This window comes from Momordica charantia (genome assembly GCF_013281855.1).
Source record: "Momordica charantia cultivar OHB3-1 chromosome 9 unlocalized genomic scaffold, Mcharantia_2.0 BLBB01000009.1, whole genome shotgun sequence".
In the NCBI taxonomy this organism is placed as follows: domain Eukaryota; kingdom Viridiplantae; phylum Streptophyta; class Magnoliopsida; order Cucurbitales; family Cucurbitaceae; genus Momordica; species Momordica charantia.
In genome coordinates this window covers 6,751,825-6,763,686 of record NW_028275167.1, presented here as the reverse complement: position 1 = coordinate 6,763,686, position 11,862 = coordinate 6,751,825, and the positions used below count along the sequence as shown (strand labels likewise).

General features: G+C 35.4%; 1 protein-coding gene across 19 annotated transcripts; it reads right to left on the bottom strand.

The window, feature by feature from the left end:
* LOC111018419 (pentatricopeptide repeat-containing protein At2g03880, mitochondrial) lies at positions 1-10,601 on the bottom strand. Of its 19 annotated transcripts, none has more exons than XR_015787160.1 (9): positions 10,440-10,601; positions 10,157-10,283; positions 7,760-7,797; positions 3,906-6,993; positions 3,649-3,789; positions 1,678-3,534; positions 1,357-1,560; positions 519-569; positions 1-443 (listed from the first exon to the last, which is right to left on the bottom strand). XR_015787160.1 is itself a non-coding variant. In XM_088117341.1 (3 exons), the coding sequence occupies exon 3, from the start codon at positions 6,970-6,972 to the stop codon at positions 4,003-4,005; it is 2,970 nt and encodes a 989-aa protein (XP_087973467.1). In that variant the 5' UTR covers positions 6,973-6,993; positions 10,157-10,283; positions 10,440-10,601; the 3' UTR covers positions 3,905-4,002. The 19 variants fall into 19 exon arrangements, 1 of the variants encoding a protein (XP_087973467.1); XR_015787163.1 differs by lacking the exon at positions 7,760-7,797 and having other exon boundaries at positions 1,678-1,775; positions 3,486-3,550; XR_015787162.1 differs by lacking the exon at positions 7,760-7,797 and having other exon boundaries at positions 1,678-1,775; positions 3,486-3,537.
* Positions 10,602-11,862: the final 1,261 nt, after the last annotated feature.

The window sequence follows — 11,862 nt, the reverse complement described above, 5'->3', positions numbered from 1 at the left end:
TAAAATAAATGAGAAATAAATATTATTGATGAAAAAATATTATAGAACAAAAATGACGAGGGACAAAATTGTCAAAAGAAGATGCCCTCAACACGGGAATCTTTGAAATCCATGTTACAGTGTTTAGATGCCTCGATATTCTAGGATGTCCGAGAATCCAATATTCCTATCAAACAAACACAGACATCTGGATGACCATCCCAGATTCCTACCTAGGAAACAAACGGCTTGCAATTTCAAGCTGCTTGAGTTCGTACTCGTCGCCATGTGTCTGATCTCCTTGATCGGAAGACCTCTGAAAGATGTATCCTCGTTATTGATGACACGAATGACTTCCAAATCGTCCGATTCTACAATAATTCCGTTGGGTTCTTTCCGTTCCTTGCTAAAGCATCAAAGGAATTGAAAGTGTTTCAATCCACCAAAATTTCAGCTCTCTACGGCTGCCAAAATGTTGTTTGATGTATCACAGGATAAAACAAGATAAGCAAACTCATAGCTCTCAAAGATTTGTTTACCTATCACCAGCCTTTAGTCCAGGCATCTTCTAAAAGAGATTCATCTTGTTTCTGTTGAGAAAAACATCAAAAGAGCGTTTCTTTTAACAAAATACGAACTTCTCAGTGATAAAATGAAAAGATACAACAAACTTTCAAAGCAAACGAACCCCAAAAAGAAGTGAAACCCCAAAAAGAAAAGAACATACAAAGCTCCACAAGGTCTCAAAGAACAATAAAGAAGCGCAAGCCTGCCAAAACATAGAATTATGGACCAACAAAGATAAGGAAAACATCAAGTACTATACAAGCCATTCATATGCGTTTATGTTCTCGTCTCTGTTTGTCAATAATTCTCACTCTCAACTATAAAAACAGGTCAAACGTCAAAAAAGAAAAAAGGAGAATTGAACCACTGTCCATAAAGCCTAAGATGAAACTGAAAACACATATTTGTACAGAAATACAAAATACAATTGTTAAATTTTTTTTGGAGGAAGAGATATTTCCTTTCCAATAAAGGTAGGTACCACAACAGGGACCAATTGTTAAAAATATGCCCAGCAATAAAAAGGGATAAGATGCTTAAAGAATCAGTAGCAATTGTTAGAATCCATATAAATGAATTAAATTTACCCAACCTATCAGCTTAAGCTTTTGGGTTGAGTGATGGTTTATTCATTCTTAAGAGCAATCAACAATTAGGCCAAGTTTTCAGCTTGCACAAATTTACTCGTTTGACCAACCATCATATCGAAAATTTAGAGCAACAAATTAGAGGTAACACCTTAAAATCTTTTCTTAACATTTTGATATAATTTTTAAGTCTAAAACGAACTAAGAGGGGGACGAGGACAACCTTTCTTCTTTGCTCGACCACTGCTTCTCTCCAGTGGCCATATCAAGTGGTTTATTGGGTTGACAGCAATTCCAGATTAAGCAAATCTCTCTTTGATTTTCGTTCCTATTAGATATTCAACCACCAAACGAGGAACTGAGGAAGGACAGAATAACCTCTAAAGTAGATAGCACCATCGACAGTGTTGCCCAGTAGTAGATTTGTCTGACACAAGTCAGAGAGGGTTTAGAGCAAACATTTTCACCAAAAGAGCCAAGGAAGAGGAGAGTGAAATTCTACAAAACTACTACGCACGATTCTATGATGAACAGAGAAACTTACAATCGAAAGCATAAACTCCACTGTTCTGTGCTTGAGAGTTGAGATTTGAGAGCAACAATCTCCACTCCAACTTCAAATGTCCAGAGAGAGGATTCTACCTTAAAGGCGTTACGAAAATATCGAGAAAAGAATTGACGGTTATTAACAGTAAACTATAGTCTTTTTACAGAGTAAAAAAAAAAGGAAAGAAGAAGAAGAGGAAAGAAGAAAAGTTGACGCTTAATAAAGTGTAAAAATTGTCAGGGTTACAATTTCAATTCGGTGGATATACAAATTGATAGCTTTTAACTGTTCTTCAGGAAAGTTATGCATTTAAAGGGAGATATTTATTTTAAATTGACATCAAACGCTTTTGACTGAAGATTAATAAAGGCCAAACTCGTAGTAGTGTAGTGTCATGTCCATTGCACCAAGTTGTGCAACAAGAAAAGGTTTAGTTTCTTGTATATGTGCCAATGAAATTTGAAATAAAATGCACATATTTTTTTTCCCTTTTTCACCTGGATAGATGAAGAAGAACATTGGACTTAATAGGTAAAAAGCTAACTGAAAAATACTTCAAATAAATTTATAACAGAGAGTAGACATAAAAGAACCTTTCATCTCAAATTCACAATGGTACACCTCCTGCCTGCTCATATAAAAGGAAGTAAACAGTCAACTAAATCTACAGAACCCAATTTCCAATGGAAAAGGGAGGGAAAAATTACAAAATATATCTCAAAGGAGAATTAAGATCAGAAAGAAGATGGCTAATTGGAGGTCTCATCAAGACAAGCCTAGATAGTTCTATAAATTGAAGCAAGACTAAACCACGTAAAGCCGATGGCTAAGAATTCAATATGACCAAAGCTAGAAATTGAATTCTCATTTTTCTTTATATCTAAGAAGCACGGACATGGACACGGACACGACAGGACACGGCGATACGTCAATTTCTAAAAAACTAGGACACGGACACGTTGGGGATACGTTGTTTATTTATTATTTCTTTTAAGATATAGGTAAATTTAACATAAAATGGAAAATATACTTCACTAAAAAGCATAAATGTCAGAGTCAATTTATTGGGTTGAAGATGTACCCCACTAAAAAGCATAAAAATATTAAATGTAATCCACTAAAAAAATCCTAGAGAAGATTTGAATTTGATTTCCTAATTTAGTAAAACATATTCTACTATAGTTTAATTCATATGAAATTAGGAAAAAAAAAGAAAAGTAAGAATAGAGCTTATTTAATTTAACTCACAAACAGAAGGGTGGGTCACAAGGTAGCATTTTAGGGTTTTTTTTTTTTGTTGTAGTTTAAGTTTGTGAGATTTCAGCTAGACTTCTTGGGCTTGCAAAATTGGGCTAAGGAAACAACATTTTTTTATCTGGCATGTCCCTCCCGTGTCCCCACATGTCTGAAATAAAAAATATATATATATATTGGGACACTTCAAATTGCGTGTCGGACATGTGTCCGGAGCGTGTCCGGACCTATCCGTGTTCGACACAGATACTTCTCCTTTTTTGCCGTGTCCGTGTTTTATAGCTTTCTATTTACAACTTACAAGAGTAATAAACATCAAGAAAGTAATCCTATAATCATCACTCTAATCTTCAAAGACTTATAGTTTCATTTTTTCATTGCACAAGAACAAAACCACTTTACCTTTTGGGGGAAAAAAAAAACAGATTCAACCACCCAATGTCTTAAAGGATAAAACCACATAAAGGACCAATAATAACAATATAAAGTATAGTTATAAGAATAAATCATAATGCTTCTACTATCCATGTTGGAAAAACATGAAGTAGTACCTTAAGGATATCAGAGTCCGAGTTGAACTTCTGAGCTTGTTGTAGAGACCTGCTAATAAAAAAGTCTCCAATATGTTGAACAACAGCTAGAAAATATCAAATAAATTTTCTATAATATGCATATATTTCATTGACACTCATATAACAGAGCTCATAATAATACCTTGCAGTTCAAAAGGAAATTGCTTCATAAGTATGCAGCATCTTTGAGTGAGTGGGGTGTGCCAAACGGCTGAAGATCGTTTAAAGTCCATAAATAAAACCACATATATGGAGGAGAATTTGTAGTTTCAGCTATCATTACCTTCACATGCATCAAATGTATATTATAACCAATTATTTATTTTGTAATCCATGAGACTGCGGATGAGGATTCAAATGCAAATAGTAAGAGAAAAATGAATCTGTGCAAAAACATACCTGGATAAAGTAACAAAGTTTCAGCAGGCTCGAGCAAGCTTCCTCAATATCAAATACAAGAAGCAGACTTCATGATAGATTTGATAGATAAGCCACATCACCAGAAATCATTACATGAGCAAGCACCACTCTTAAAATGGTGGAATCTATGAACATCACGAACAACTATTTCCCGATGGGTGATACTTGACATGAGCTTCATGACATCATGGCAGTCTCCACAAATACGTAGATTTTTAAAAATACGAATTTTTCTCATTGTGCTGGTACTTATAAGTGCAAAAGCAAGGGCCAATCTTTCACTGTGAAATCGAAGGTATTCCCTTTTCTCTGTTTCACCAATATTATGAAGCACATATTCAGTTTTGGGCACATACCCTAAGGAAGTCAGTTTTCTATCAAGATCCTCTAGCTTTAGATGTATTTCCTGAATTTGTGGATGTGAACAATCATGAGACACAAATACATGAGCTTGACCATTATCCTCAACCCAGCTACACCCTGGCTCCTTTTTAACACCTTTACTAGACATCAAAGTCCTAACTTTTATGACGTCATCCCACCTTCCTTTGGTCGCAAGAATATTTGAGAGTAATATATAATTTGTCTCCTTCTCTGGTTGAAGCTCAAAGAGTTTGTTTGCAGCTTTCTCACCAAATGCCAAATTGCCATGCATTTTACTAGCTCCAAGGACAGTCTCCCATATCAGTGCATATTGTGATAGTTGCATTTTTTCAATGAAGTCTTCAAGCTCATCAAATTTTCCCACACGACCTAGAATATCTACCATACAAGCACAATGATCCACAGTAGGAGAAATACCAAAATCTCTATACATAGAATTAAAATGTTTTTTCCCCTCTTCAACTAAGCCTTGGTGACTGCATGCAGAAAGAATTCCTATGAAGGTGACCTCATCAGGCAATATGCCTTCATCTAACATCGTCATAAAGGCCTCAAGAGCTTTATTTCCTTGCCCATTTTGTGAATATCCACATATAATGGTGTTCCATGCAACTGTATCTCGCCGAATCAAACCTTCAAATAATGTCTCAGCTTCTTCCATACAACCGCATTTTGCGTACGTGTCAACAAGCGCACTACCGACAAACATATCACTTAGGTGTCCACTCTTAAAAGCCGTGGAATGTAGTTGTTGTCCACCTTCTAGAGAAGCCAAAGAGGAGCAACCACTTAAACAGCCAGCAAGAGTGAACTCGTTTGGCTTTATACCTTCTAGTTGCATTTGTTTGAAATAATTAAACGCCTTTTCTCCCTGGTTTTTCTGTGCATGACTAGTAATGATAACCGTCCAAGTAAAAAGATCTCTAGCACTTAACCTGTTGAAAGCTAAATCAGCATCTTCCAAGCACATACACTTGGCATACATGTCAATAAGAGCTGTTTGAACAAAATCATTATCGTCCAGGTTATTTTTTATTATATGGGTATGTACTTGCCTCCCAAAGTACACATCTAGAAGACAAGAACACGATCTCAAAACACTAATAAAAGTATACATGTTCGGTGCAAACCATTCCTCTAACATGTGACAGAAGATAGCAAGTGCTTGATCATACATTCCAGAATCATGAAACCTAGATAAATATGTGTTCCATGAAACCAAATCTCGGTCCGTCATGGATTCAAACAACCTTGCACCCTCATTCACACATCCATTTTTCATGTACATTGTGACCAATGCATTATTGACTGACACATTGGTTTCAAATCCATATTTCCAAACACAAGCATGGATGCTTCGGCCATATTTCAAGTCCCCCAAGTTTGTAGCAGCACTTACAAGGCTGCAAATAGTGTAATGGTTTGGTCTAGTACCACTTAATCTCATCAGGTGAAATAACTTGGTTGATTCTTCACTCTGTCCTTGCTGATCAAGGCATGTAATCATGGCACTCCAAACCACTATATCAGGCTTCTTAATCTTCTTAAAGACTTCTAATGCATCAACTGCAAGCCCACACTTTGAGTACATATCAACCAAACCACAACCTAAGAATTCGTCGCCTTCAAACCCACATTTGATAATCAACGAATGGACTACCTGCCCCTGTCTCAAACTTTTGGAGTTTGCACAACCCTTGAGAACGGTAGTTAAAGCGAATTTGCTACACTTCACATCTGATTCCATCATACCACAAAATAACTTCAAGACTCCTGTCCCATCACCCCCTTGAGCGTAACCATTGAGTAGCACATTCCATGTCACAGCATTTTGCTGGGGCATGTTGAAGAACATTTTAAACGCAAGTTCCATCTCGTTACATTTAGCATAAAGGTCAACAAGTGCAGATCCAACAAACAAATCTAGTAATAATCCAAATTTAAAAGCTTGTGCATGCATCTGCTTTCCAAGTTCTAAAGCCACACACAAAGAACATGCTTTTAATCCAGTAGCCAGAGTGAACTCATTGGGCATGATTCCTTCCCTTTGCATTTCCTGAAATAAATAAATACTGTCATTAGCATATCCTTCTGCTACAAGACCTTGAATTAATGCCGTCCAAGAAACAACATCCCTATCAGGCATTTTAGCAAGCACTAATCGAGCATACGAAGAGTATCCACACTTTGCATATACATTCACCAATGAAACCCACAAATGGGAATCTGGATTAATTATTTTCTTCACAACAAGCCCATGAATGGCTTTTGCAACACCCAAAGACCGTTTTGATGCACATTCATGCAACATCCTTGAATAATATTTCAACCTCTCCTTGTTATTCAAGCATACTCTGCTTTCCATGACATCTTCAGTCTTTTGGTGTTCAAAGTTATATCCATATGAGAAATTCTGAACTTCATTCTTAAATTCATGACCAAATTGACCTTTTGACATTGAAATTCCAATAAAGTCGGAAGGATACCTGGAATCTAGTAGTACTTTGGAAATACTCTGTCGAATGGGTAAGAACAAAGATCTAGTAGTATTTTGAAACTTCCTGGGAAATTGAGGTGAACTGTGTAACCAACTAGATATCAACAGATTCTGAAACCCGAGAGGTGAACCATGGATTCTCATAGCAATGAAGTTTCGTTCCATCAATTTAGATTTGAATTAATCCTACAACAAAAACAAAATTCATTAAACATCCATGTAAAGAAGGAAGCTCAAGTATAGAAAGAACAATGGCATATGCAGAGCTAATTCCATTGAAGGTTTTTATCATAAAGAACATCTCTGTATCGTTCCAATTTTATCAGATGCCTCCGGAGAGACTTTATCATAAAGAACATCTATGGGTACCAATGTAATAATTGTACAAAATTCATCTTGGGAAATAATAAAATATGCATGATTCATGATTGTGTGAACAAGCAGAGTGAAAGGCGCAACAGATAGAAGCTATTTGGAGATAACAAGCCATGCGCACTTGGTTCTAAGGACTGATTGACAAAATGACCGCAACATAGAGAATTGACTATCCCATAAGAAAAAAAAATTTATGTGGATAAACTTTTGTAAGGATCTTGATCTTCGAAATCTGATTCGTCATCCTATCCAATTTTGCGTTTGTACTTGATGGAAAACATTTTACAATTTTATGTGTGACTTCTTTTCCCTTCTACATTAACTTTATACCTCGACTCTCCACAAGGTAGACAATGATCTAGTGATACACATTCTTTCCAGAAATACAGCACCATTGTACTTAACACACTGAATTATTCATATCTCATACTCAATTCATATTGTATCTTCTTTGTATCATAGTATGAAGTAATTTCACTGGTACATGCAATTTCTTGTTTATATTTATGTTATTTCCAAACTTTCAAATAGAAAGCAAAAAAGAAGGATGCAATAAAGAGTCTTTGTGACTATTTACCTAAAACTTCACCATAAAGCTGTTGATGCTTGTACTCCCTACAAATATAGGAGGGAGATAAACAAATAAATAGTTTACGCATCAAGTTGCTAGTGAAATTTGATCTATGGCCTAAGAAGCACAGAAGGTTGTGTGAGAGTTCTAATAGGGATATATTGAAAATATTAGTTGTGGCATTATGATAATTATTTAGGGGTAAATTGGATATAAATAGGGGTAGTAGGGAGAGAAGATGATAATATGTTTTGGAATAGTCTAGTGTAAGGGAAACTAGGGAGAGAGACAGTCCTCTCGAAAGGCTATTGATATTTCGTCTTTGATATTGCAATATAGTTATACCGTTACTTTCTTGTAATGGGGAGCCTAAGAGGTTGTTCCAAAAAGAATCCCCAATTTGCCAACTGCTTTGATGTCATAAATAAATATGACACCAAAAAAGATCCTAAGTGGAGACCGAATTGGGACTGCATCGGAAGAAATAGTGCCAAGAACTCTTGCAGCTTTTTCAACATCTGCAGCTATATTTAACCGCATGGAATGTTTCTATGAAGAAAAATTTTTCATCACATTCAATATTTCCTATAGGCCTTATAAATAGACGTGAAATTAAAACTCCATGAAATTGATGGGCCGGATTATCTTCACAGTAGCATAAAGGAAAAGTCCCTAAAAATTTTGAAGTATTTCCATTGGGAGCTTTGTCATGGGGGTTTCCATACGAATGGAAGAGTTCAAAGGAGAATGTCTTACTGCTATTTATCTCCCAGTTGGTGCGCATTATGTAAAAAGGATTTGGAGACCCAAAGGCATCTCTTCATTCATTGCCCGTTTGCCCACAATTTTTGGTCAAGGATAAATGAAGCTGATAGGTCCCCGATTACTGAAGTATATGTACATAAGAAAGTAGGGGGGCAGGGGACACGTAAGGAATAGGAGGGCACACGGTTATTTTGGTGGGCCCAAAGGAATATAGTTAGTTAGGAGGCTATATACCCTGCTGTAGTGGGAGAGTGTTTTTCATCTTTTTAGTATCTTTTGTGTCTAGGCTCTTGTTGAGCATTTCTGGGAGAGCAAGGGACTCTTGAATTTCCCTAGTTTGAATATTGTTGCATAAATGAAGGTGGAATCTACCAAAAAGCCTTCGATTCTACCTGAGCAGCTCCCCACAAAATTCAAGAGAATCAAGACCCCCTTGTCAGCACTTTAATTGGCCATCCTTTAAAGGATGTTAAGAAGTCTGTTTGGTCACATATTGCTATGCCTTTCTTTTGGGAGCTTTGGCGGAAAAGAAACAACCACTTATTCAATGATAAGGCATCATCTTTTGATGTTCTTTTTGAATTAATCATATTTAGTGCTTCCACTTGGTGTAAACATCTACATCCTTTCAAGGATTATAGCATTACAATTACTAATCTCATTGCAAGGTGGATCAGTTTTTTGTAAGCCACCTATAAGTGGTTGGAAGGTCTTTCCTTCCCTTTTGTATTTTACATTATATGAATGAAATCTCAGTTTCCATCTTCAAAAAATAAAAAATAATAAATTCAGGGTAGCTATATGTCAGGAGTATAATCAGTGAATTTGCTTAGTTTTTAACCATAGATGCTTTTTCCCAGAAATATGCAAGAGATTATCGTATTGCAAACTGATTCAAATAACATCAAAGTTTTGGTTGAAGGAACAGGATGCAACCATAAACCACAAGGATCTTTCCTGTCAGTATCATTTTCTAGTTTGCATAGAAAAAGTCAAATAACCAAAGACTGCATATTGTAGAATGTAGATAACAAGTGCAAGAACAGGAAAATAGGACAAGACTTACCTGCAGATATCCAGTTGGAAGAAATGGCCTAATGCTCTACCTCTAAGGTTACAAAGTTAAAACCATCTTTTAGATTTGTAAAAAAAAAAAATCATTTAAATTCTTTATTTTCAAGAAGAGGCTCAATAATCTAAGTTCACAATGATCTTAAAACGACCATAAAGTAATATTCTTGTTAGAAAAACCCAATGAGAAGTACTCTGAGAGGAACAATAAATGTTTGTCGATAATGGATTGCACACGCACAAAATTTCAAAATTGAAAACATAATAATTTTTCTAATTTATAACTTTTTTGATAGAAGCTCCAAACGCAACAACTAAGAATACACAATGATAGGTAAGGTAGATAGCAAACGGTTTTTCCAACCAAAGTATTGTTCAAACTAGTTCAAGCATCAATAACTTCCTCCTTAAAGAGTGTAAGATCGAATCCCTAACCATTAGTTTGAATCGTGATACTCAAAAGAAAAGAAGATAGCAAACACAATTTAAAGGTAAGAGACAGTTTTCATGGCAATAACAAACTTTAAACTTTTCTAAACAGTTTCCAAGAAAGAGGTAGAAGATTACCTTTTCTTATTATGACTCCAGAACCCAAATGAGCGGTAGTAACATCAATAGCAGAGATGCCAGATGTAGCCTTTTGCTCCAAAAGACCTCCCACGTGAGTTCAACGACTCTTTGGAAGAGCTTTCCTCTACAAAGAAGAAATGGGTAAGTTGAAAACGGTGAAACAAGTGGGAAAAATTGTAGATTTCACCAAAAAAAAAAATGGAGGGGGTGATGGACTGAAACGAGAATTATCAACAGAGCACAATTCATAAAAATGACAATCTAAAATCTTCAACCTTACCAGTCTGAGGAGGATGAAAGAAAAAATAAATAAATCAATGGTGAGACGAAAGCTTGAGAGGTGGTGTATTATCCATTATGCACATGAGCTGAAGCTAGAATGGAGGAAGAGAGGGAAATGAGTAAGGACTACAGAGAGAGGACTGAAATGAAGTTGGAGATATTATTTTGCAATATAAACAACAACAATGATAAATAAAAGCAATTTTTTTAAGAAAAAAACAAAGTGGTAAATACGAATGAGTGGGAAATTAACTCCAGAAAGATTACTTTTTTTTTAGATCAAACAAGTGAAACATTAGACAAAAAAAAAGTTCCTAATATCTTTTTTTGTCTGAAAGGTTACTTTTTTTTTAAGTTATAGCAAAAACCCGAAACCGAACGAACCGTTGGAAGGTAATATATCATCATTATGGTTTGAAGAACCCGTTGGGTTTCGGCATCAACCGATTTCGGGATAAACAACAATAGCGACAGATTTAACTGACGGAATTCTCACCGAGAAAAAAGGGAAACCGTGAATCAGACGATACGATTCGATGCAGTAACGGACATGGCCGAGCAAATCGATCCAAGGGTTCAGACATTCGATCCAGTCGCTCGAAGGTCGCCGCTGGAGAGGGACGCCGCCGCTAGAAGGTCACCGCCGGAGAAGGTCGACGCCGCTGGAGAAGGTTGTCACAGAGGGGGTGGGGGTGGGCTGGCGGCGCATGTAGTTAAATGAACTAGGTTAAAAACAAAACAAATAAACCGCACCGAACCGAAATTTTCGAACCGAATCGGTTCGGGTCGGTTTGGGATCGGTTCGATTTCTTTACCTCTAATTCTTTTACCCCTTTTTGAAAAATAGCACTATTAATAAAATCAAATAATATTTCTAATTTTTGTTTAGTAGGAAATGAGAATTTTAACTCATGTACGTTAACCGGTTGAAGTATATTGAGATTGACATAATATTTTCATTTTAAACCTAGTTAAATAGGTTAAAAATGAAAATGAATCAACAATTCAATCCTGAGAAGTAATCAAGTTATTATTTGTTTTATGTGTTTAATAACAAATTAGAAAATTGAATCTCAATTTAAAAAAAATTTCAATGTTTAGTTATATATTTGTAATGAGTGGTAGTTTTAACTAAATACTCCGTCCAATATAAAATAACATTAATTAATCTATTAACTAAATTTCTTAACTTTTTTTGTTATAATTTTTTATAATTTATAATGTATTATGTTTTACTTGATTTAATATTAACAAAAATGTGTGAACTAATACATCTATCACAGTTTTTTTTAAATATAATTATATATTTTAAAATTTTAAATTCAAAATATGAAAATATTGAAAAGATAAAAATAATCACGTCACATACTCAGTCTACCCATTTTATTCAGTAAATTGGAAATGGGAAAATTTATAGTCCT